At 36.2% G+C, this 26572-nt stretch overlaps 1 protein-coding gene and 1 long non-coding RNA gene across 39 annotated transcripts in view; one reads left to right on the top strand and one right to left on the bottom strand.

The window, feature by feature from the left end:
- The window catches only part of LOC127378423 (uncharacterized), a 57038-nt gene extending 35586 nt beyond the window's left edge, over positions 1-21452 (bottom strand). For both annotated transcript variants that reach the window (XR_007888041.1, XR_007888040.1), the window contains exon 1: positions 21362-21452. This is a non-coding gene — a long non-coding RNA (uncharacterized LOC127378423). The remainder of the gene's footprint in view (positions 1-21361) is intronic.
- The window catches only part of LOC127378388 (poliovirus receptor-like), a 38581-nt gene that overhangs the window by 7544 nt on the left and 4465 nt on the right, over positions 1-26572 (top strand). For 2 of the 37 annotated variants that reach the window (XM_051427205.1, XM_051427204.1), the window contains 2 exons: positions 615-731; positions 21231-21361. In XM_051427205.1, coding sequence (XP_051283165.1) covers positions 650-731; positions 21231-21361 — 213 coding nt within the window. In that variant the 5' untranslated portion in view covers positions 615-649. Of the gene's footprint in view, positions 1-614; positions 957-1098; positions 1408-1489; positions 1529-4725; positions 4888-5373; positions 5707-6184; positions 6494-6573; positions 6613-9277; positions 9386-9846; positions 10186-10417; positions 10727-10805; positions 10845-10940; positions 11038-11192; positions 11256-11344; positions 12129-20170; positions 20455-21113; positions 21453-21817; positions 22127-25204; positions 25338-25514; positions 25854-26240; positions 26550-26572 lie in introns of those variants that run through there. The other 35 variants (XM_051427201.1, XM_051427167.1, XM_051427200.1 and 32 more) reach the window with 34 other exon arrangements.

The raw sequence follows: 26572 nt of genomic DNA, 5'->3' as shown, positions 1-26572 counted from the left end.
GTCACACCAGCTGACTTTTCCGTACTGTAGGTCCTGTTAGGTATAAAGTAATATTACCGATTGTGCAGATAACAGTGGGAAAGGAGAACTGCGCACATATCTCAACTCCTTTTATTGAGTCACAATATGAAAAGTGAGATATAAAACAACATACAGGTGATATCCTAACTGCAAACAACACTTGTCTTCAGACTATTTCAACCTTAAACAGAAGCTTTGGTGCAGAAACCAGACAGGAAATAGAGCAAAACAACAACATGTGTCAATGGTTCCCATAATAGGCAGAATATATACAGTATAAAAAAACTAACAAATGCATTCAGTATGAGTGCTCCCCTTTAATGCAGTGTGTCATATTGTAACAATAGAATAAACATATGTTATTAAAAATAAATACCTACAGTATGAATTATCTTTACTTTCACAAATTGTTTCCTCGTACCTGCTGTTCTGTTCTGTACTGGTACACTGTATATACACAGACGAGCTACTGTAGCTGAAAGTGCTGAAAAAAGTTCATGCTGGTTCTGATAGAAAGGGAGTTGTACTTCCAGTATGAAAGTGTACACGCACCCTCAGCTGAAGAAACTTCTCTGTTGCTTCATCTCCTGCAGGTCTAACAGCTCTGGTACAGACACAGCAGACTGTGATGGCAGCAATGGGAGAAGAGGCTCATTTAAACTGTCAGCTGATGCAAAATAAAGATGTTGTTCAAGTCACATGGCAGAAAGGTTCACCTGAGAAAGAGGAAAATGTTGCTACCTACTCCGAACACTTTGGTCCAAGAGTGAATTTTGGCTTTATTGATAAAGTGGGGTTTACTAAAGATGCTGGACTGCAGAACAACTCCATAGTTATCAGGAACCTGGCAGAGCAGGATGAAGGCTGCTATCAATGTTTGTTTAACACCTACCCTGAAGGTCGTCTCACAGGTGCAACCTGCATCAAACTCTATGGTAAGAACATTTATTCATTGTTAAATACATTTCCATAATACAATACTACAAGTATCCTGTTAGAAGCTGATGTCTTTGTAACACCTTCATTAATGTGCTGTGTGTCCCTGTGTGTCCTGTGTGTCCTGTGTGTCCTGTGCAGAGCTGCATGAACCCATCCTACATGTTAGAGAATCAAACTCTCCTGAAGAGGCAGTTGTGTCCTGCTCGGCCACAGGTCGACCTGCTCCCACAGTAACATTAAGAGTCCTGCAACAAGACTTCCACTTCTCAAACTACAGCTCTGTCAATGTCACCAACACCAACGGTACAGTCGCTGTCACCACCACAGCTGTGCTGTCTGGTTACCGTGGCAACAGCACAGAGATTGTATGTGCAGCGCGAGTGCTCTCTGGTCCTCAGATAGAGGTGTTTATGATGATTCCTGAGGTCAAACAGTCGTCTGCTGATGGTGAGAAACACTTCCAAACATACACATTCAGAGACTGATCAATACTTTATGATTCTGATGTTTTTTGTTTTTTATTTTTCAGGTTTTGATGATGACTCTGGATCTAAAGACAGAGATCGCAGTAAGTTAATGTTCAGTTATTTTTCATTGTCATTTACAACTCAGTTTAATAATGAAAATGATGTATAGTTCCCTTTATGCTTCTTGAAGAACAAAATAAAAGATCAATAGGTAATAATAATGAATGACTAATTTGCATTAATTGTCTCATAATTCGAGGGTTGTAATGAATAGTTTGAAGTTTCCGCCTCCTTTTGTGGAAGTGCGGCCATGTTTATTTGTGCTTTAGAACTAAACTGTACGGGGATTAATTTTTATATAATTCATCCATTCAAACTATATTAAAGCCGGTGAACACCCACACAGGTGTTTGCAGTTAATTATTGATTAGTCCTCTTCTTGGGACTGAGTGGGCGTGTATACTGTCATTGACTGACATCTTACTGAGTCTTCTTTTGGCTTTGTTGCACCTCTTAGAGTGGGACGAATTACACTTATCGTTCTTATTGGAAACTGAGAATTGTGACGTAATAAATGTCCATCAAAGCTCCAGCCCAACTTCAACCTGAGCCAGAATAACTGAAAACACCTGTGTGGGTGTTCACAGGCTTTAAGGCTTATAGTTATGCATAATAAAGGTTGTGGCTGCTTTGAGTGACAGGTGGGGAGTCGAGATGTTGATGGCCAGAGCCGATCACACTGAGCTTCACATCGCTGTGTAGAACAATCAGAGAATTACTTTTTGTGTTTCTTATTCACTCTCTTTGTTCTCAGCACTTGTTACAGCCCTACGTAATTCAATCAATTCTCATTTGTTTGCTTTATAAGTGTTAGTTCAAATGATAAATGTTCCTCTTTTCTCACAGATTACACCTTGGCCATTGCATGGCCCATGGTAGTGGCCTGTTTATATGCTTCTGTCATCATCTATGTCTCCATAATACTCTACAGTGAAAGCAGGTGAGTCTCCACCTCAACTCAAATCTAGTTTATTGATACAGCACCTTTCAGACAAACATGCAGCCCAAAGTGAGTTACAAAGCAAAATTGAACACATAAATTGCAGAGCTAATATTTAATACAATAAAAACAATCAAATGTACATCAATAGATAAAAGTCAATAGAAAATAAACAATAACAATACTCCAAATTAAAAACCAGATTAGAAAGAAAGGTGTTTAATTTCCAGGTCTCAGTACTGAGAGAGATTTCCATCCTTACATCCAGAGGAAGTTCCACAGTTTAGGGCCATAAAAACAGACGGCAGTCTCTCCTGAACGTTTATGGGACACATCAGGAATATTAAAAAGAAAAGCAGTGGAGGGCCTCAGGGGGTCTGGCTGGAGAATAAAATGAAACCAGATCTCTGGTGTATTAAGGTCATTTAAAACTTTGTGAAGTGGGTCAAAGAACTTTAAAATTAATTATATTTCTGAACTAGCTGTAGTTTTATTACAGACTTCTTGTAATCCAGTAAAAAGTGAACTACAGTAGTAAACAATTAATACTGAAAGCATGAGTGAATATTTCAGCATCTCTGAGTTATAAAAGGTCTGACTTTGATAATATTTGTAAGACGACAAAAATTATTTTTAAGTGAAGTTAAAATGAGAATTTAAATTTAAATCTGAAGTCATTAGTGCAGTTTGTTTCTCTGCTTTGGGTCTATTCACATGTTCAGATTAACGGATAAAAATATATATGATTATAATGTAATAATATGAGTGGAATCTGACTGTCTTTCTTTCTTTCTTTCTTTTTTACCTCAAAGGTAACAAACATCTTCAGCAAAGTATCCGATCAGACAACTGATACCTGTGGAAAAAGCCGGAGGAGCCGGAGATCAAACCGTCAGATTTCTGCTCAACCCTCCTGAGCCACAGCCGGTGTGTTGGAGGAAACGTGTTTTCTATTTGTGGGAAAAAAGCGTAAAAAAAAAGAAACACTGGTATTTACTGCATCACCACGGCAACAGACTACCACAAAAAGTCACATTCAAGGTTCATAACATATCATCAATGTGTGAAAAGTTTAGCTGGATGTGGTCAGTCGACAAGGAGAAGCACAAGGAAGTATAAAACTTAGTAACCAGCGCTATGAGTGCGACTCAGTATTGGCATGTCGACATGTTCAGGACGGGAATCCCCTGGAGGAGTTTGGGGTCTGTGACCTAAACAAGAAAACCCAGCATGCAGTGTGTCCGGCATTAAAGCTCAAAGAATAAAAGATAAAAGAAAGATAAAATCATATTTAAGGGCTATCCTCTAATAATTTAAAGACATTAAATATGTGTTTTTGTTGTTTTCTTTCACAAACATTCTTGAGATTGTATTCAAAGGTTTTATATATTTATAGGTGTGAATGAAGGATTTATCTATAATAATAAATAAAGTATTCAACAGAAATTCTGTTGTCTTTTCCTCCATTATGATCCTAAATGTGATATAATTTCTTTAAAATGGGAGAGAGATGGGAGGAAAGACAGAGGACCTCTAAAGGTAAGACGTTACTAAATTAATTTAATAAATAGGTCAAAGACCATATATTTATATCTGTCCAGTAACTGAAAAATATAAATATTTCTAAAAAGAATGAATCTGTAATTATTTACTGTGAATTAAAATCATCAGTAATTAAATCAAACACAGGACAAAATCTGTATTTACTAGAAAGGACTCTTAAGTTCAAACAAAAACTGATTTTTATTTGTGCATTTTGTTCCATATATTCAAAGTTTTACTTACTTTAGTATCCTTTGTTATATCCGCAACAAAGTATTTGACCATAGTTTTACTGGTGATACCAAGTGCTGCCACAAAATGTCAATTAAAATGTAACTCATTTCCAGTTGCTTAATCCAGGAATATCTATATCTGTCACCTGTCAGGTATTATAACGTTTTATTTATTTATTATAATTTTATTTTGTTAAACCTGCAAACAAAAAGATTTAGACCACTTAAATTTAACTTTATTATCTGGAAATGTCTCATTCAGTGCAGTGAGAGGTCAGACAGCAATATATTGATTATTAATTTAATTCAAATATCCAGATGCTTCTCTCTGATTGGTCGGGATGTACCATTGCGTTGTTATGAGGGGTGATAAGCGTCACTCGCTATCTGTGTCGTATTTTAAACAGGTAATTAGTTCATTTTTTATTTATTATTGAATAATAGTATATTTTATATAAATGTATAATGTTCTCTGTAGACTGTAAAGGCTCGTGTTTGTCCATTGGTGGTAAATAGTTATTTCTATGACACCCCTCGGCGATGAACGTACCCAGAAGTCAGTGCGTACAGTAGCAGGTGACGTACAATAACAACATTACTTTGAATGAGATGGCGGTAGATTCAGTAAAGATGACACAACCTGCAGTTTTATGTTTATTTTGTGCGTTTGGAGTTTTTCAGAAAGGTAAGATTTATACTTTGTGTTTCTGTCATTTATATAAGTAAATTATTTTAATTAAACTGAGAGTTTATTGTTCTTTGTTTACTGTAATTCGGCAATTACGCCACGTTTTTTGGGATTACTTTTACACTTTTGCACTGGTTGATGGTCAAATTCATACTTTATATTATATTTTAATACTGAGTTTGTTTGTTATTGGTCAGTGAAGAACACAATGTCTGTTAGCTTTCACATCAGGATACTGAGGTAGAATAAAAACAACCTAGATATGTTTATTCTACAAATTAACCTTATTTTTGATACTTGAGCTACAAAAGATTAATGCATTTAGAAGAAAACAAAGAGAAAGCGTTACAGTAATTATTATTATTATTGAAATCAGATTATTTATGAGTCTAAAGTTATATTTCCACTGTGCTTCACACTGGTGAGACTGCAGCCTGTACAACACACACACACACTTACCTCTGAAACCATCTTCTCCTGCAGGTCTAACAGCTCTGGTACAGACACAGCAGACTGTGATGGCAGCAGTGGGAGAAGAGGCTCATTTAAACTGTCAGCTGATGCAAAATAAAGATGTTGTTCAAGTCACATGGTGGAAACCTGAGGGAGATAAGACTCTTGCTACTTCCAGCAAACACTTTGGTCCAAGAGTGATTCCTGACTTTATTGATAAAGTGGAGTTTAAAGATGATGGACTGCAGAACAACTCCATAGTTATCAGGAACCTGACAGAGCAGGATGAAGGCTGCTATCACTGTTTGTTTAATTCCTACCCTGAAGGTGCTCTCACTGGTATAACCTGCATCAAACTCTATGGTAAGAACCATTTTAAATATTCTTACTAGTAGTTTTAACCTGTTTTCATATGATTTATCTCCAACTTAATCAAAAACATGTTTATTTGTTTACGAGTAGTAATGTAAAGCTGTATCCTGAGGCAGTTAAATACAATGTGTATGTAATATATATATTGTGAACCCAGAATCAAATCATAAGTTGAGTGTATCGTTATATCTTTATCTACCAGGGAGGTGCATTATTAGTTGACTAGTTGATGAAACGTTACTCTCACTACTCGCTAGATATACTGGTACATATAGAAATTAGTTGTTAGGAACATCTCTGTTGTTCACTTGACTTAATTGTTCAAAGTGTCTTAATAATCATTCTCTATTGATGTATCTCAATCTGCCTCATTCTCCACTGATGTAATGAATGTGCTGTGTGTCCTGTGTGTCCCTGTGTGTCCCTGTGTGTCCTGTGTGTCCCTGTGTGTCCTGTGTTTCCTGTGCAGAGCTGCATGAACCCATCCTACATGTTAGAGAATCAAACTCTCCTGTAGAGGCAGTTGTGTCCTGCTCGGCCACAGGTCGACCTGCTCCCACAGTAACATTAAGAGTCCTGCAACAAGACCTCCACTTCTCAAACTACAGCTCTGTCAGTGTCACCAACACCAACGGTACAGTAGCTGTCACCACCACAGCTGTGCTGTCTGGTTACCGTGGCAACAGCAGACGGGTTGGATGTGCAGCGCGAGTGCTCTCTGGTCCTCAGATAGAGGTGTTTATGATGATTCCTGAGGTCAAACAGTCGTCTGCTGATGGTGAGAAACACTTCCAAACATACACATTCAGAGACTGATCAATACTTTATGATTCTGATGTTTTTTGTTTCTTTTTTTAGGATTTAATGATAAATCTGGATCTAAAGACAGAGATCACAGTAAGTTAACCTCTAAGTGTTCGCAAGTCATTATTACATTTTGATCTGTAGTTTCTTTATGAATGTTGAGTGTTTATCACTAATTTCTTTTCACAGATTTCACCTGGATCATTGTGTTGTCTGTGGTTGTGGCCTTTGGTTGTGTTTGTGTTGCAGTCATCACATTCCTGCGCATAAGAAATCATCAAAACAGGTAATTTTTTAAAATATGAGCTCAACATCTGTGTTGTTTTAATACCAACGTCTCACAGTTAATATGTTAATGACTGATTGAGATCTTTTCAGACAAAACTCATAAATAAATAATTAATAAGTGTTTGTTCAGCACTGAGTTTTATTCAACCTTCAGTCTGTCACACAGAGACCCTGAAGAGATCAAGACACCACAAAAAGCCACTGAATCCATTGATGAGTAAGACAATTTATTTATTTAATTCATTATATTTGTTTTGTTGCTTCTGACTTACGAAATTGACTAATGTTTTATTTTCATCTGAAGGTCCACAACACCTTTAATGCAGGAAGAGAACGAGATAAGGCAACAGGGGTCTTGTGAGAAAAAAAGCGACAACTCAGAAACATCGTCTTCAACAGGAAGTTGTCGGCGACAGCTGTTTTTACCATAATAAAATATTTAGTGACACAGAACCCTTCAAGACTGTAGAGACAGAGAGAAGAGAGATATGATGAAAGATGGAGACATTTATGAAAGAACCGAAACTAAAAAACCTGTTTAAGATTCATCTTTCAGTTCAACACAGAGAATATAAACAAAGATTAATGTAAACAGCTGATTTTAAATTAATGTTTTCATACTTTTTTATTCTTTACTGTTCTTTATAAAATCTGATGATTGTTTTTATCTTTAAATGTTGTGATGTTCTCGACAGCGTAAAGATCTGTAATATATTTGCATCATATTTTTTGCTTTTTAAAATGAAATGTATATAAATGTTGCCTGTTATTATAATTTAAAGTATTCTCAGTAATGCAATGAATGTGTTATATTGAAAATATTGTTTACAATTACAACTTACTTTTATTTTAATATCCACTGATCACATTATTACATATTTATTTTATGTTGCATCTTTCCATTTCATCACTCTTCACTCTTTTGTATATTGTTCTTATAAATTGCCTTTATAGCTCCTGAACACCTGTAAATAACATTGTAAATAAATAATGTAATATGGAGTTTAAATTCATTGAAGTCATTTTCTGTTCAGGACTGACTGTGATGGCTACAGGTATTTATACATATATATATATATATATATATATATATATATATAGTGTGTTTCTATGGTGGAAATAAGAATGAGACGTTTTTTATCATGTTGAGCAGGTAATAGCAAGAAAATGTGTTGAAATGTGTCAAACCAAGGAACAAAAGCAGCTCGAACTACTAATATTTTTATTTTTATTATTACTACTTATAGCCTGCATTATTATAGCACTCTGGACCACATGTAAAGTGGTATATCGACACTGTATGCTGTTGTTCATTGATGCTTCATATACTTTATATATCTTTTTTCAGCTACTTGCATAATAGCAGTGCTGTAGTCAAGACAACCTTTGCTGAGTCCAAGACCAGGACGAGTTAAGACCGAGTCCAAGTGAGAGAAACAGAATAAACCAACATCATTGCCAGTGAGATGAGTTTTTGCTGCCAACGTTGATCCCTGTTCTAGATGGTGTTTGATTATGAATCTGGATCTAAAGACAGTGATCGCAGTAAGTTAATGTTCAGTTATTTTTCATTGTCATTTTCAACTCAGGGTTGAATAATGAAAATAATTTATAGTTCTCTTTATGCTTCTTGTAAAACAAAATAAAATAGATCAATAAGTAATAAAAATATAATCATATGTTTTAATATATAACTATATTAAAGCCTATGAACACCCACACAGGTGTTTGTAGTTCACCTGGCTGATTAAACCTTTTCTTGGGACTTTAGTATCTTTTATAATATCCACAATGAAGTGTTTGACTATAGTTTTACTGGTGATACCAAGTGCTGCCACAGGATGGCGTCTGTATAGTTAATGATTCACATTAAGTTGAAGTTCAGATACATGGAGGTCGCTGTTTATTCATATTTACTGTGGAAGTGTGGATACATCAGGGAGGGAAGCAGGTTGGTTGGAGTTGTTTTTGTCATTCTGGATCTGTAAATGACAATAAAAATATAATTAGCTTTCAGTCACTAAATCCAGGAATATCTATCGACCTAATATAATAAATCATAATGTCTCTGTCAGGTATTATTACGTTTTATTTATTTATTATAATTTTATTTTGTTAAACCTGCACACATACAGATTTACACCACTTAAGTTTAACTTTATTACGCGGGAATATCTCATTCAGTGCACTGAGAGGTCAGACAGCAATATATTAATTATTAACTAATCCAAATCTCTGAGTTGGGATGTACCATTGTGTTGTATGAGGGGTGATAAGCGTCACTTGCTGTTTGTGTCGCATTTCAAACGAGCGAATTCGCTCACCATATTGAATAACAGTCTTTTATTATATATATGTTAAATGTTGCCATTGTACTGTAAAGGCTCGTGTTTCTACATTGTTGGTAAATAGTTGTTTCTATGACACCCGCCTCCCCCCTCAGCGATTACCTGGAAGTGCGCACGGAGTTAACGTACAGTGACAGCTTTCAGTTTCAATGAGTTGGCGGTAGATTCAGTAAAGATGACACAACCTGCAGTTTTATGTTTATTTTGTACGTTTGGAGTTTTTCAGAAAGGTAAGATTAATACTTTGTGTTTCTGTCATTTTATATAAAATAAATGATTTTAATTAAACTGAGACTTTATTGTTCTTTGTTTACTGTAATTCAGCAGTTAAGTTAACCACGTTGTTGGCGCTTCATCAGAATCAGAATCGGGTTTATTGCCAAGTACAAGGAATTTGTCTTGGTGCATAAAAAGCACGCCAAAATTTTTAAAATATAAATAAATAAAGATAAGGATAAAGATATAAAGATCTAAACTGTGCAGGAAAGACATTTACAATGTTTTATTTTACACGTTTGAGCTGGTTGATGGTAAAATTGGCAAATTCTGATTAATATTTCAACTTGAGCTACAGAAGAATAATGCATCCAGAAGAAAACGAACAGAAAATGTTACAATTATCATTATTATTTAAATTTGATTATCCATAAATATGCTTCACACTCACCTCTGAAACCATCTTCTCCTGCAGGTCTAACAGCTCTGGTACAGACACAGCAGACTGTGCTGGCAGCAATGGGAGATGAAGCCTGCTTAAACTGTCAGCTGAGTCAGTCTAAAGATGTTCTTCAAGTCACATGGCAGAAAGTTTCACCTGAGAAAGAGGAAAATGTTGCCACCTTCAACAGATACTTTGGTCCAAGAGTGAATCCTGACTTTATTGATAAAGTGGAGTTTAAAGATGCTGGACTGCAGAACAACTCCATAGTTATCAGGAACCTGACAGATCAAGATAAAGGATACTATCGTTGTTTGTTCAACACCTACCCTGATGGTGCTCTCACTGCTATAACCTGTCTCCAGGTCTATGGTAAGAACATTTTAAATATTCATACAGCAGAGGACGCTATCTACTTTACTTGCCACTCACATCAGTAACTGTATCAAGGCAGCAGATCTACAAAAAGTAATGGAAATGTGTATTATATTTAATAATCATTCTGATGTAATTAATGTGCTGTGTGTCCCTGTGTGTCCCTGTGTGTCCCTGTGTGTCCTGTGTGTCCTGTGTGTCCCTGTGTGTCCCTGTGTGTCCTGTGCAGAGCTGCATGAACCCATCCTACATGTTAGAGAATCAAACTCTTCTGAAGAGGCAGTTGTGTCCTGCTCGGCCACAGGTCGACCTGCTCCCACAGTAACATTAAGAGTCCTGCAACAAGACCTCCACTTCTCAAACTACAGCTCTGTCAGTCTCACCAACACCAACGGTACAGTCGCTGTCACCACCACAGCTGTGCTGTCTGGTTACCGTGGCAACAGTCCAGAGGTTGGATGTGCAGCGCGAGTGCTCTCTGGTCCTCAGATAGAGGTGTTTATGATGATTCCTGAGGTCAAACAGTCGTCTGCTGATGGTGAGAAACACTTCCAAACATACACATTCAGAGACTGATCAATACTTTATGATTCTGATGTCTTTTGTTTCTTTTTTAGGATTTAATGATAAATCTGGATCTAAAGACAGAGATCGCAGTAAGTTAACCTCTAAGTGTTCGCAAGTCATTATTACATTTTGATCTGTAGTTTCTATATGAATGTTGAGTGTTTATCACTAACTTTTTCTCACAGATTTCACCTGGATCATTGTGTTGTCTGTGGTAGTGGCCTTTGGTTGTGTTTGTGTTGCAGTCATCACATTCCTGCTCAAAAGAAATCATCAAAACAGGTAATTTTTTTAATTTGAACTCAACATCTGTGTTGTTTTAATACCAGCGTCTCACAGTTAATATGTTAATGACTGACTGAGATCTTTTCAGACAAAACCCATAAATATATAATTGATCAATGTTTGTTCAGCACTGACTTTTATTCAACCTTCAGTCTGTCACACAGAGACCCTGAAGAGATCAAGACACCACAAAAAGCCACTGAATCCACTGATGAGTAAGACAATTTATTTATTTACTTTATTATATTTATGTTTTGTTGCTTCTGACTAATAAAATTGATTAATGTTTTATTTTTATCTGAAGGTCCAAAACACCTTTAATGCAGCAAGAGAACGAGTTAAGGCAACGGGGAACATCTACTGTTAAAAAAAAGAGAAGCTGCAGCCCAAAAACACCGTCTCCAACAGGAAGTGTTCGACAACAGCTGAGTAAAATGTTTAGTGACACAGAATCCTTCAAGACTGTAGAGACAGAGTGAAGACAGATAGGATGAAATATGGAGACATTTATGAAAGAACCAACACTAAAAGACCTGTTTAAGATTCATCTTTCAGTTCAACACAGAGAATATAAACAAAGATTAATGTAAACAGCTGATTTTATATTAATGTTTTCCTACTTTTTTATTCTTTACTGTTCTTTACTTGTTTTTATGTTTAAATGTTCTTTAACAGTGGAAAGATCTTCTCTGTGTCTTGTGACTTCACTTTCTAACATCTGTAATATATTTGCATCCTGTGTTTTTACTTCTTTCTGTCAAATTATTATTTTTTTTCTTTTTAAAATGAAATGTATATAAATGCACTGCTGCTTCTTTTTGTATGTTTTTATATCAGCTCAGTTATATAAAGATTAAACTTATTGGAGACTACATTATATTAAATTGAACAGAATAAAATGTTTTGTAATGGTCTGAATTATGGCTTAAAAATGTAATTGTGGGCATTAAAAATAAAGAATGTATATTATTACTGTGGTAAAGGAAGCTTTAACTAAATGAGGGTGTTGTTGACAGAAATGTAACTGTCTGAAATCTTGGTGTTTTATATCTTGAAAATGTATTTTAATAAAATATTAACTTTCTAAATCTGTTAGTAACAAACAGTTCCTATATATAGCACAGAGACAACATTACTGAGAGTGTATAATGACATCTTTATGCATGCTGACAATAGTTAAAGCTCCATCCTTATTCTTATTGATCTAACTGTGGCCTTTGATACCATCAATCCATTTTACTTGATAGATTACAGAACTGGGTTGTTGTTTCTGGTACAACCTTAGACTGGTTTAATTCCTATTTGACTAATAAGGTCATAAATAAAAATGTTCTTCAAGTCACATGGCAGAAAGTTTCACCTGTCTATAGTTCCCTTTATGCTTCTTGTAAAACAAAATAAAATAGATCAATAGGTAATAAAAATATGATAATATTTTTTTAATATATAACTATATTAAAGCCTGTGAACACCCACACAGGTGTTTGTAGTTAACCTGACTGATTAAACCTTTTCTTGGGACTTTAATATCTTTTATAATATCCACAATAAAGTGTTTGACTATAGTTTTACTGGTGATACCAAGTGCTGCTACAGGATGGCGTCTGTATAGTTAATGATTCACATTAAGTTTAAATTCATCATGCGGAAATATCTCATTCAGTGCACTGAGAGGTAAGACACCAATATATTAATTATTAAATAATCCAAATCTCTGAGTAGTGGGATGTACCATTGTGTTGTTATAGAGGTGATAAGCGTCACTCGCTATTTATGTCGTATTTTAAACAGCTTATTAGTTTACCATTTATTATTGAATAACAGTCTTTTGTAATGAATGTATAATGTTCTCTACTGTATACTGTAAAAGCTCGTGTTTTTACATTGTTGGTAAATAGTTGTTTCTATCATTCACACCCTCCTGGTGATACTACAACTGTTATTATATCAATAAAACACTCTTTTATATTTTTGAGGAATTTTTATCGGGATAAATAATCAATAACTCAACCATTATCAACTGTAGTGCCACCAAAATCACTGTACACATAATTTGCCCCCTCCTGGTGATACTACAACTGTTCCAAACAATGGAACATACTTCTTTTTCTTTAAATAAAGAGCCAAATGATATATATATCTTTCTTAGTGAAAGAGCCAATAACAAGTTGTGCAACTAAAGATATTTGACGTTATGTAGGATGCATATATCAAATGGACCATCAAAGCAATTTGTCATTTATTCAACGTTAAACAAAAACACACACTGATTATTCTAAAAAACACTAAAACAACAAAAACAAACATCTGTTCAGTGAAATCCAGTCACTTAAAATTAGTGGTCATAAGATATTAATTATGAACTATGAAACAACATTTTAATAAGTTTTGAATTAAGTAAAAGTATAGAAAAATTGATAAATAAATAGGGCAAAAGAAACAGGTCTTGAATATTTACAGCACACATCTTTCTGTACATTAGGTAATAAATTATTCCACATTTAGATGAAAAACAGATTAAGGTAATTGTTTACTTTTGTATACAAGATTGTTCTTTTCTTTCACAGTTTACTACAGAGTAAAAAAATCACTTATATTTATTTCAGTTGCACACATTTCCAAGCATAGCTGTTTTGTTCTGTATTTGGTTTTATATCAGGTTCCCATGCATTTTAAAAGGGTACTACTATTATTATGGCAGTAGTGAAATTTAATACACCTAAACACTGCTATTTCTGATAAGAGTCTGCCAAACTTACCAACAGCCTCGTCACTCAGGGCTGTTGCACAACTCACAATACCAAGGGGTATCTTTATTTGGGATTTGTGCTGCTGTCATTCCAAGGCACTGCGTGTGAAACCATCTTGTACAAGTTCCACACTGAATCTACATAGGGATAAAAACATTAAACATATTTTAAAAAGTTGACATTAGCAAATCTGTAATGCATAAGATTATACAAGATTTGATTACTATAGTATTATCTCAGGAATTTCAAGATTATCCACTATTCAGATCATCCACTGATGTTTTCAAACAATTAAAGATTCTCACCCAAACAGCATCAACAGCGGTTTGCAGTAAGTCCTTATTTCCACAGAAGGAACAGAAGTCATCCTTTGCCACTAAAAATAATTAAGCTATATTACTGTCATGTTTGTAGGAAGTTGTCAACATAATAATGTAATATTTTGAACAATACCTGATCCTCTCAAAATTTCTTCTGACATTTCTCTTCTTAGATTTTGAATTGATTTTTTAGATGACTCAATGCGAAATTTCTGCGGTATGTTTGGAAATTCCATTACTGTCATCTTGGCCATCTGGACAGATGTCAAAACAATACATGTGTTATGTATGATTTTGCACAATAAAGAAACAGATTTTTATCTATATTGAAGAAAAGATTTTGCATACTATCACCTGCATGACAAAGATCCCACAACTGGTGGCATCTTTCTGGAAGGTGTGGGTTATTTTGCCAGGCTTCCACTTGATGTTTACCCAATCTTCCTTTCCAAGTCTATTCCTGCGCATCTTGAAGTACTGTCTATAGGACGAAAGGAACAGAATTTTCGGTTTACATTTTCATGAACTCTATGGCCAAATGTGTGTGTAAGGTAGTCAGTCCTCATAATTATATAATACCCAAATTTGTAGCCAGCCTTTTTGGAGTCCTCAACTTCATTGGAGCCTTGAAGAGGATCAACCACAAAAATGTGGTTTGAAAGGCTATGAAGATACTGTTTGAAAAATGTAAATATCATTAAACCATACCATCCTTAAATATGTCATCAACCACAACATCAACAATGAAAATATATGTAAAAGTTTAAAACCACTGTTGACAAATTGATACACAGTAATGTAAGTACATTTAAAGTATTAAAGACAAAAAAACAAGCCATTTCACATAAGCACGTTCTTAATTTTTTTTTTAACCTAGGACACTCATCATATGGTACACAGCACTCAATGCAGCTGCATGACATACGGAGCTGATAATCCTAAACTTGTGAATTTGTTAGTTGAGCCATTATAATTCTTAGATAAATACTGAACTGATATGAAAAATATGTAATTAATACTACTGTATTTTTGTAGTTTTTAATTGATTATAGGTAAGTAGTCTTTATAGTAATTTTATGGCTGGTAACCTTTGAACAAACAAACCATGACTAATATATAAATGGCACATAATACTACATGAATAGCTGTTTTCTCACCACAAACTTCCAGTGCACATTGTTTATGTTGACAAATCCAATGGCTCCATCGTAGTCATCAAATGTGACCTGACAAAAAAATAAGTGACACACAGAAAATATGTAAATTTCTGAAGCAACTTACAGAAGGAATATTATTAAAAGTATTAAAATCAAGATTTTCCATGATCACATCAAGGACTATAAAAACTCTGAAATGAAGCCTGCTGATGACCTAAACTCTGCAATACTAAAGTGAAGTTGTACGCACCTTTTTTAAACCCTGCCTGGCCATCTGCTCTCTTGTGCCATGTAATATTACACCCATGGTGTAGTGATTCATGTGGAATAGTCGGCCAGCAGTATCCTTAGACTTGAGGATGGCTCCAATGTAACATTCTATCACCTTTGAACAAATATTATGAAAAGATCAATCATAAAAATGTCAGATATTGTACAGTAGAGGAGTCTAAAGTAAAGTTGTGTTCATTATCTATAAATATATCCATCTATATATTTTTAATGAGAAAACTTGCCTCTCCAAAGAGTAGTTCATCAGGCCTCAAACTCTGAAATTCTCTGTGCCGGAGGGTAAATGTGTGCTTCTGCTCCTATGATTTACAACAGCCACAACAAGTTCAGTTGGCTTGCATTTCCAGAGGACATCAACCTACATGGATATTAATAAATAAATCACAATGTTTCTAGCTGTCAAAAAGAGTTCATGGTTTCAGCATCAACAAATGTAATTGGCTTGAATTTAATGTATTTAGCAAAAAAGTACCTCTGTTGTGGGCTTGGAGCTGCTGTTGTTCTCATTTGTCTTCTGAAGATCTTTGCCAGTGTTCAAGGCTGACTTTGCTTTCTTTGGAACAGGAACAGTGGTTGGAGCAGTGTAGAATTTGGAGCTGCCAGTGCGGGGTTTTGCTCCATCTCTCTTTGCCCAACTCTCCTGTGATTGACCTATGTCCTTCTGTTGCATGGGTTTTAGGAGTAACTGCTCAGATAACTGATGACACATGATGTGTTCTTTATATCTACCCTGTAGAGAGGCAAACATTTTCCTGACAAAGGCCCCTGGTCTCAGTCTCCTCTGCTTTTTGAGAATGGAATGTTTCACTATTCCAAACCATCCCTCCACATGGCAGTTTGTGTCCCTTGTTTTGCTTGGGCCAAAGGTGTCATCTTCTTTGTCATATGCAAACCTTTTTAAATTTCCCAAAAGCAGACCACTCCAAAGGGGAAAAAGGCCCAGGTAGTTATCAAAAAGAACATCAACAACAACTGGGCAGTAGTAAGGATTGTCCTCATCTTCTTTGGTTTCTGCATTCTCTTTTTCAAGCTCTCCTTGCACCTCCTTCAAGACCTTCTTGAATTCATAGGTGAAGGGAGATTTGCCTACAACCGTGTGTGCATTTCTTCTATCTTCATCACTTTCCTCCTGAGCTACAGGACTGTCTTCCAGTTTCTCCGTCTCTTCCACGTCAGGAATTGTGCTCTTTTTTATCAAGTCCTGTATGGCCTTGAGATTATTCTGCACACTACAGGTGTTGTATTTGTCAGTTAATACAGTACACAATGAGCGGAAGATTTTGATTGCAGAGACCATTGATGTTGTATTTTGCAACCTGGCAAATGCAAAGGTTGCAAACTCCTTCAACCCTTTATCGTTAGTCTTTCTCCCAATAGCCTGTGCAACAGCTTTGAGCACATGTGCAGAGCAAATGTGAAGCACTGTAAACATTTGGATCTCTTTCCATGTCTTTACTCTTGAAGAAATAGCAAAAGCCCTATCCAAATAGCTTTCAATGCTCTCCTTGTTGAATGACAGAAGGACACTTTGGAGTAGTGCCCAGCTGTAGTCTGTTTCCACCTGGTGTACTCTTACCTTTGTGTACTGTGACAGTTTTCTGAGAAACTGCATTAACCAGAATGTAATTGGTGGTATAGAGTGTTCGTTGGTCAGCATTTCACAGACTGGGAGGGGAGGTATATTCTGACCACCACCAGGAAGAGTAAGAGAGTAGTAAAGTACTCTTTTGGTCTGCCTGGAACTTTACATACAACATTACCTGTAGCATCTAGGTACAGGGTCAGTGGGGTCTTCCTTCTCAGGTGTTGCACTGTTATGCTTATTCCAGTTTCTGTATACATGTGTACACCAAAGGGGTCAACTTGTAAGTGCTGTATGTAGCCAGGCATCTTGTGGAAATGGAAGTCACATTCCTTCATGATCTTTTGGGTTAGGTACATCTCCATGAAGACATCATCATGCACTCTTGTTGCTTTTGTAACCTCTGAATTAATCACCTTAAGCACATTTTTGTTTAAACACTGGGTTATGTTCCCTGAAATCAGTTCAGCAACTGGTGTTTTTTGGAGCTTACGATAGAACACTTGGCTCACTCCTTTATGTAGAGCTTTTGCAATTCTCCCTCTCCGGGTTTTTGCGGCTGGTCTGAATTTTGTCTCATTTTTCTTGTGTGCCACTGTTCCTGTTTGCAGCACAGCTATCTTGACCTGGTTGTCTCCCACAAGGATTTTTTTTGCGGAAACTGCTATATAACACACTTGTCCATGGTTGCCTAAGTTTTGTGGAACCATGTCGCGGAACAATTTTTTTCCATTTCTTTAGATTCACAGTTATTGTGAATCTCTTAGGCACCACTGGCAACTTTCTCCATTCACTTTTGTTTCCGGTCTTGACGTGTTTAGGTTTGGCTCTTTTCTTTAATCGTATTTTTTTATCTTGCTCTTCTCCTACTTCATTCTCATCTGTCTCTTTCTGTGAAACTTCTTCATCATCTTGAGCTGCACTCTGCAATGTCATTTTCTTTTCTTCTTCTCCTACTTCATTCTCATCTGTCTCTTTCTGTGAAACTTCTTCATCATCTTGAGCTGCACTCTGCAATGTCATTTTCTTTTCTTCTTCTCCTACTTCATTCTCATCTGTCTCTTTCTGTGAAACTTCTTCATCATCTTGAGCTGCACTCTGCAATGTCATTTTCTTTTCTTCTTCTCCTACTTCATTGTCTTCTGTTTCCTCATCTGACAGTACTTTAATATTCTGAGTCAAATTTAGAGGCAGATCCTCTGTTCCACTGTCTTCAAGTGCCACTGTATTATGTGTTTCATCCTCATTTAGTTCCTGATTCATAATCAGATCCCTCACTCCATTACGATTCTTGGTCCATATAACCCACAGCCAATGACGGTTTTTCTTCATATCTTCAGCAAATAGGTGTACAGATAGTTCAGACCAGATCTGGGAAGAATAAGCTGTATCTCTGTTTGTTATGTTAAAACTGGTCATTGCTCTGACCACAGCTTCTTTTCCCCCTGCCACTGCCCATAGGTCTTTCCTCTTTCCTCTGTTTCCTTTTTTTACTCTTCCCATTATCTTCAAATAGTCCCAAGCCTAGGGAAAGGGAAAAGGGAAAAACTAAAACCTTGACCTAAAAATGTTTATGCTAGTGATAATCAATTATATGTTTTACATGTGCTTGAAAACCTGGGGTAAAAGTTGAGGTATACAAAGTAATACAATAAGTTGACAAACAGTTAATTTAATCATTATACACAACCTAAATATCACATTTCAATTTGTGAACAGCTATATAGGCATAGTAAAATAAAGATAAAAGATTACTTACATATAACCAAGGAAAGATTGTGGTGGTACACTGGCAAAGCTATCCAAAGGCAGAAAAATTGCAAAGTACTCCAAAGGCAAATAGATGTCATTCTCCATCATGGTTCTGCAGTAAAGACTGAAATCTGATCGTTCCAAGTAGAGCTTAATTGACAGTGGCTCCTGATTGGACGGTAAGAGGTCAACTTGGGGTGAGATGTGCCACACACTTTATTTCTGCAACAGGTTGGTCAAGTCTGTATGTTTTAAATATGCTATATAAATAAACAAAATAAACATCACCAGGAAGGTACAAATGAGGTGTACAGTGATTTTGGTGGCACTACAGTTGATAATGGTTGAGTTATTGATTATTTATCCAAATAAAAATTCCCCAAAAATATAAAAGAGTGTTTTATTGATATAATAACAGTTGTAGTATCACCAGGAGGGTGTGAATGATGTATACAGTGATTTTGGTGGCACTACAGTTGATAATGGTTGAGTTATTGATTATTTATCCCGATAAAAATTCCCCAAAAATATAAAAGAGTGTTATATTGATATAATAACAGTTGTAGTATCACCAGGAGGGTGTGAATGATGTGCACAGTGATTTTGGTGGCACTACAGTTGATAATAGTTGAGTTATTGATTATTTATCCCGATAGAAATTCCCCAAAAATATAAAAAAGTGTTTTATTGATATAATAACAGTTGTAGTATCACCAGGAGGGGGCAAATGATGTGTACAGTGATTTTGGTGGCACTACAGTTGATAATGGTTGAGTTATTGATTATTTAACCCGATAAAAATTCCCCAAAAATATAAAAGAGTGTTTTATTGATATAATAACAGTTGTAGTATCACCAGGAGGGGGCAAATGATGTGTACAGTGATTTTGGTGGCACTACAGTTGATAATGGTTGAGTTATTGATTATTTAACCCGATAAAAATTCCCCAAAAATATAAAAGAGTGTTTTATTGATATAATAACAGTTGTAGTATCACCAGGAGGGTGTGAATGATGTGCACAGTGATTTTGGTGGCACTACAGTTGATAATAGTTGAGTTATTGATTATTTATCCCGATAGAAATTCCCCAAAAATATAAAAAAGTGTTTTATTGACATAATAACAGTTGTAGTATCACCAGGAGGGGGCAAATGATGTGTACAGTGATTTTGGTGAGGCTACAATATATGAGAGTACAGTTATTGATTATCTTTTGAACTATCTCTTTTCGTTATTGAAAATTGTTGACGGTCCCTGCGCACTCCTCTCACCGCCAGGTGTGCATAGAGATCAATGTTACTGGAGCTGCGCAGAGGACGGCTTGTTTAGATGAATGTGAGGTTGTAGCTCATTGTGTGCTTTACTACGGATGGAAAAAGGCATCGGCTGTGTTTTAAAAATGTCCCGATTATGAGTTATTGATACGGGAAGTGCGAATCTGTGAATATATTGCCAACTTTACTGCAGTGAACCCCGGAAGGGAGGGGCAGCGGACAGATCCACATAGAGCAGAGATGAAACTCTTTATTTTCCTCTTTCTGATGGGATTCTTTGAGAAAGGTAAGAAATTACGATAAATATTATGTTTTTATACATATTTTATGTAATTTCGCTTCCTTAAAGAACAGCCAGCTGACTTTTCCGTCTTTAGTTTCGCTTTAAATACGTCCCGCAGAGTAATCTCGCATTTTCTTACCACTTTACAGTCACAGTGTAGATTAATGGACATCTTGAACTAACGGGGTCCCAGTACTGTAGGTCCTGTTAGGTATAAAGTAATATTACCGATTGTGCAGATAACAGTACAACATACAGGTGATATCCTAACTGCAAAAAACACTTGTCTTCAGACTATTAAGACTTTAAACAGAAGCTTTGGTGCAGAAACCAGACAGGAAATAGAGCAAAACAACAACATGTGGTGACACAGCAGCACAGGGAAATGTAATGCAAAGACTACAATAAAGGATAATAGATATAATGGACAATATAAGACTAATGAAAAATTCATACACTATATGTAATATGCAGTGAAATGGTGTTCAAATATTCTGAGCAGCATATGACTAAAAACTAAATTGTACATTTACAATTTAAAGATGTTGGAGGGTGGAGGTACTGGGTGTGTATTAAATCAGACTTCACTAAGTTGGACTTCCTGTCAAAGTGTACACGCACCCTCAGCTGAAGAAACTTCTCTGTTGCTTTATCTCCTGCAGGTCTAACAGCTCTGGTACAGACACAGCAGACTGTGATGGCAGCAGTGGGAGAAGAGGCTCATTTAAACTGTCAGCTGATGCAAAAGAAAGATGTTGTTCAAGTCACATGGCAGAAAGTTTCACCTGAGAAAGAGGAAAATGTTGCCACCTTCAACAGATACTTTGGTCCAAGAGTGAATCCTGACTTTATTGATAAAGTGGAGTTTAAAGATGCTGGACTGCAGAACAACTCCATAGTTTTCAGGAACCTGAAAGAGCAGGATGAAGGCTGCTATCACTGTTTGTTCAACACCTACCCTGATGGTGCTCTCACTGCTATAACCTGTCTCCAGGTCTATGGTAAGAACATTTTAAATATTCATACAGCAGAGGGCGCTATCGGCTTTACTTGTCACTCACATCAGTAACTGTATCAAGGCAGCAGTTCTAGAAAGGAAAATAAATGTGTATTATTTTACATAATATATACTGAACCTCAGAAATACATCAGGATTCAAAAATGAGATGAAGAAATATATTTTGAAGACTTGTCTCAAAAGGAATCTTTTTTCTGTCATAATTTGTCTTAATAATCATTCTCTATTGATGTATCTCAATCTGTCTCATTATCCACTGATGTACTTAATGTGCTGTGTGTCCCTGTGTGTCCTGTCTGTCCCTGTGTGTCCTGTGTGTCCCTGTGTGTCCCTGTGTGTCCTGTGCAGAGCTGCATGAACCCATCCTACATGTTAGAGAATCAAACTCTCCTGAAGAGGCAGTTGTGTCCTGCTCGGCCACAGGTCGACCTGCTCCCACAGTAACATTAAGAGTCCTGCAGCAAGACCTCCACTTCTCAAACTACAGCTCTGTCAGTGTCACCAACACCAACGGTACAGTCGCTGTCACCACCACAGCTGTGCTGTCTGGTTACCATGGCAACAGCCCAGAGGTTGGATGTGCAGCGCGAGTGCTCTCTGGTCCTCAGATAGAGGTGTTTATGATGATTCCTGAGGTCAAACAGTCGTCTGCTGATGGTGAGAAACACTTCCAAACATACACATTCAGAGACTGATCAATACTTTATGATTCTGATGTTTTTTGTTAACCTCTAAGTGTTCGCAAGTCATTATTACATTTTGATCTGTAGTTTCTTTATGAATGTTGAGTGTTTATCACTAACTTTTTCTCACAGATTCCACCTGGTTCATTGTGTTGTCTGTGGTAGTGGCCTTTGGTTGTGTTTGTGTTGCAGTCATCACATTCCTGCTCAAAAGAAATCATCAAAACAGGTAATTTTTTAAAATATGAGCTCAACATCTGTGTTGTTTTAATACCAGCGTCTCACAGTTAATATGTTAATGACTGATTGAGATCTTTTTAGACAAAACTCATAAATAAATAATTAATACGTGTTTGTTCAGCACTGAGTTTTATTCAACATTCAGTCTGTCACACAGAGACCCTGAAGAGATCAAGACACCACAAAGAGCCACTGAATCCACTGATGAGTAAGACAATTTATTTATTTAATTCATTATATTTGTTTTGTTGCTTCTGACTTACGAAATTGACTAATGTTTTATTTTCATCTGAAGGTCCACAACACCTTTAATGCAGGAAGAGAATGAGATAAGGCAACAGGGGTCTTGTGAGAAAAAAGCGACGACTCAGAAACATCGTCTTCAACAGGAAGTTGTCGGCGACAGCTGTTTTTACCATAATGAAATGTTTAGTGACACAGAAACCTTTAAGACTGTAGAGACAGAGTGAAGACAGATATGGTGAAAGATGGAGACATTTATGAAAGAACCAACACTAAAAGACCTGTTTAAGATTCATCTTTCAGTTCAACACAGAGAATATAAACAAAGATTAATGTAAACAGCTGATTTTATATTAATGTTTTCATACTTTTTTATTCTTTACTGTTCTTTACTTGTTTTTATGTTTAAATTTTCTTTAACAGTGGAAAGATCTTCTCTGTGTCTTGTGACTTCACTTTCTAACATCTGTAATATATTTGCATCCTGTGTTTTTACTTCTTTCTTTCAAATTATTATTTTTTTTCTTTTTAAAATGAAATGTATATAAATGCACTGCTGCTTCTTTTGTATGTTTTTATATCAGCTCAGTTATATAAAGATTAAACTTACTGGAGACTACATTATATTAAATTGAACAGAATAAAATGTTTTGTAATGGTCTGAATTATGGCTTAAAAATGTAATTGTGGGCATTAAAAATAAAGAATGTATATTATTACTGTGGTAAAGGAAGCTTTAACTAAATGAGGGTGTTGTTGACAGAAATGTAACTGTCTGAAATCTTGGTGTTTTATATCTTGAAAATGTATTTTAATAAAATATTAACTTTCTAAGTCTGTTAGTAACAAACAGTTCCTATATATAGCACAGAGACAACATTACTGAGAGTGTATAATGACATCTTTATGCATGTTGACAATAGTTAAAGCTCCATCCTTATTCTTATTGATCTGACTGCGGCCTTTGATACCATCGATCCATTTCACTTGATAGATTACAGAACTGGGTTGTTGTTTCTGGTACAGCCTTAGACTGGTTTCATTCCTATTTGACTAATAGATTCTTTAATGTCTGCATTAATAATCACGTTTCCTCCTCATCTGTTCCCCTGCTGTGTGGAGTCCCTCAGGGGTCGGTTCTTGGTCCAGCTCTGTTCTCCCTGTATATGCTTCCTCTGGGTCATTTGTTCAGCCACTTCCAAGACATGTCATACCAATGTTATGCCGATGATACACAGATCTGCTTCTCTCTGAAACCCAATCACCTGAATCAACTGTCCTCTTTCCATGAGTGTTTAGCTGCCACCAAAGACTGAATGTCTCTTAATTTTCTCCACCTAAAACAAAACTGATATCATTTTATTTGGCCCTGAGAACTTTGTCACTGCAGTTGATCAGTTTATTGGACCACTACACTCAAATATCAAACCCACTGCTAAGAATCTGGGTATCATCTTCGACCAGTATATGACATTTGACCTTCATGTTACAAAAACTTGTCCAGTCCTGTTTCCTGCAGCTACGAAATGTAGCAAAATTCAGAAGTTTCTTGTCCTCCAGTGATCTTGAACTATTAATTCACAGCTTTATTTTCTCCTGTCTAGATTACTGTAACTCCCTCCACACGTGCCTCAGTCAAGCTTCCTTTAATCTTTTACAGTTAGTACAAAATGCAGCTGTTAGACTTTTAACCAGAACCAGCCGTCGGTCCCACATTACTCCTGTTCTCTCATCCCTTCATTGGCTTCCTGTGAAATTCTGCCCCCAGTTACATTTCAGATCTTAAAGTCCTTTTATCTATTCCCTGCTCTAACTAACAAAACTAAAGGTGACCTTTGCTGTTTTAGCCCCAACATTGTGGAACAAACTTCCCCAATCACTCAGATTCACTGAATCGGCTCCTCTACAGGCAAAGCCTTTTTATAGATCTCCTTGTTTGTTTTCTCATCTGTCATCTCTCTTAATTTATCCTTCCCTCTTGTTTTATCTTCCTTATGTTTGTATTTACATCCTCCCTATGTATGTTTGATTGGGTATGGTTATGCATGTACATATTTATATGTATATATGCATATATATAGACCCATATGTATATTGTTGTTTGAAAAGCACTTTGTACCGTGTTTAAAAAAGTGCTATACAATTAAAACTTTACTTACTTACTCACCTGTCAGGTATAAATATAACGTTTTATTCATTTATTATGATTTTACTTTGGCAAACAGAAAGATTTTAACCACCAAAAGTGACAAATCCTCATTTGTCACTTTTCGAAAACAGCAAAAAAAAGGAGAACTTGAAACGAAAGTAAATTGTGAGATGGAACCTATTTACTGTCAATGGTTGAATGTTGAAAGAGTTGGAGTGTGGACTGTACCACTGTAGGGGGGACAGCTAGACTTAACGCGCTGTTAATTTAGTATATAAAATATTTTATAGTAATTGACTAAATCAGCAGTTTACTGATCATTCCTTTGTATTCTGTTGTTTTTATTATTTATAATATTGTATTTATAAGGGTCATATTTTACATATTTGCCTTGACACTTCCCCTCAGAGATGATACCATATAGTCTGCTGGACATTTATATATATTACAGTCTGTCATATTTAGTTTATCTTAAGGTATCAACACACATACAGCTACATCATGGCAGACTGCATCGTCCTCTGTCTCCTTTTGGTGTTGAACTTTCAGACAGGTAGGAAACTGAATTCTATAAAAAATATTATGTTTTGTTTTGTTTTAAAGTTATTTGTTGTGAATAAGTTGAAGTTAAGTGCTTTATTTAACGAGCTTATAGTTGATCTTGAATTCCAAATTACGATGTAATCTGTTACACACATTTCTCATATCTGATTTAATTTCTGTCCTGCAGGTCTAACAGCTCTGGTACAGACACAGCAGACTGTGATGGCAGCAGTGGGAGAAGAGGCTCATTTAAACTGTCAGCTGAGTCAGTCTAAAGATGTTCTTCAAGTCACATGGCAGAAAGTTTCACCTGAGAAAGAGGAAAATGTTGCTACCTTCAACAGATACTTTGGTCCAAGAGTGAATCCTGACTTTATTGATAATGTGGAGTTTAAAGATGCTGGACTGCAGAACAACTCCATAGTTATCAGGAACCTGACAGAGCAGGATGAAGGCTGCTATCGTTGTTTGTTCAGTACCTACCCTGAAGGTGCTCTCACTGCTATTACCTGTCTCCAGGTCTATGGTAAGAACATTGATGCATTTTAAATATTCATACAGCAGAGGGCGCTATCTACTTTACTTGTCACTCACATCAGTAGCTGTATCAGGAGACAAAGACATTTGGAAATCTGTATTATTTTACACAATTTATACTGTAATTCATAAATAAAACAAGATTCAATAATGAAATAATGAAATATGATTGAAAACTTTTGTCTAATAAAGGAATATTTTTTCCATCATAATTTGTCTTAATAATCATTCTCAATTGATGTATCTCAATCTGCCTCATTCTCCACTGATGTAATTAATGTGCTGTGTGTCCCTGTGTGTCCCTGTGTGTCCTGTGTGTCCCTGTGTGTCCCTGTGTGTCCTGTGTGTCCCTGTGTGTCCTGTGTGTCCTGTGCAGAGCTGCATGAACCCATCCTACATGTTAGAGAATCAAACTCTTCTGAAGAGGCAGTTGTGTCCTGCTCGGCCACAGGTCGACCTGCTCCCACAGTAACATTAGGAGTCCTGCAACAAGACCTCCACTTCTCAAACTACAGCTCTGTCAGTGTCACCAACACCAACGGTACAGTCGCTGTCACCACCACAGCTGTGCTGTCTGGTTACCGTGGCAACAACACACAGGTTGGATGTGCAGTGCGAGTGCTCTCTGGTCCTCAGATAGAGGTGTTTATGATGATTCCTGAGGTCAAACAGTCGTCTGCTGATGGTGAGAAACACTTCCAAACATAC

Source organism: Dicentrarchus labrax, unplaced genomic scaffold (genome assembly GCF_905237075.1).
Source record: "Dicentrarchus labrax unplaced genomic scaffold, dlabrax2021, whole genome shotgun sequence".
In the NCBI taxonomy this organism is placed as follows: Eukaryota; Metazoa; Chordata; class Actinopteri; family Moronidae; genus Dicentrarchus; species Dicentrarchus labrax.
Note: the sequence above shows the minus strand (reverse complement) of the source record. Positions and strands in the feature narration are given on the sequence as shown.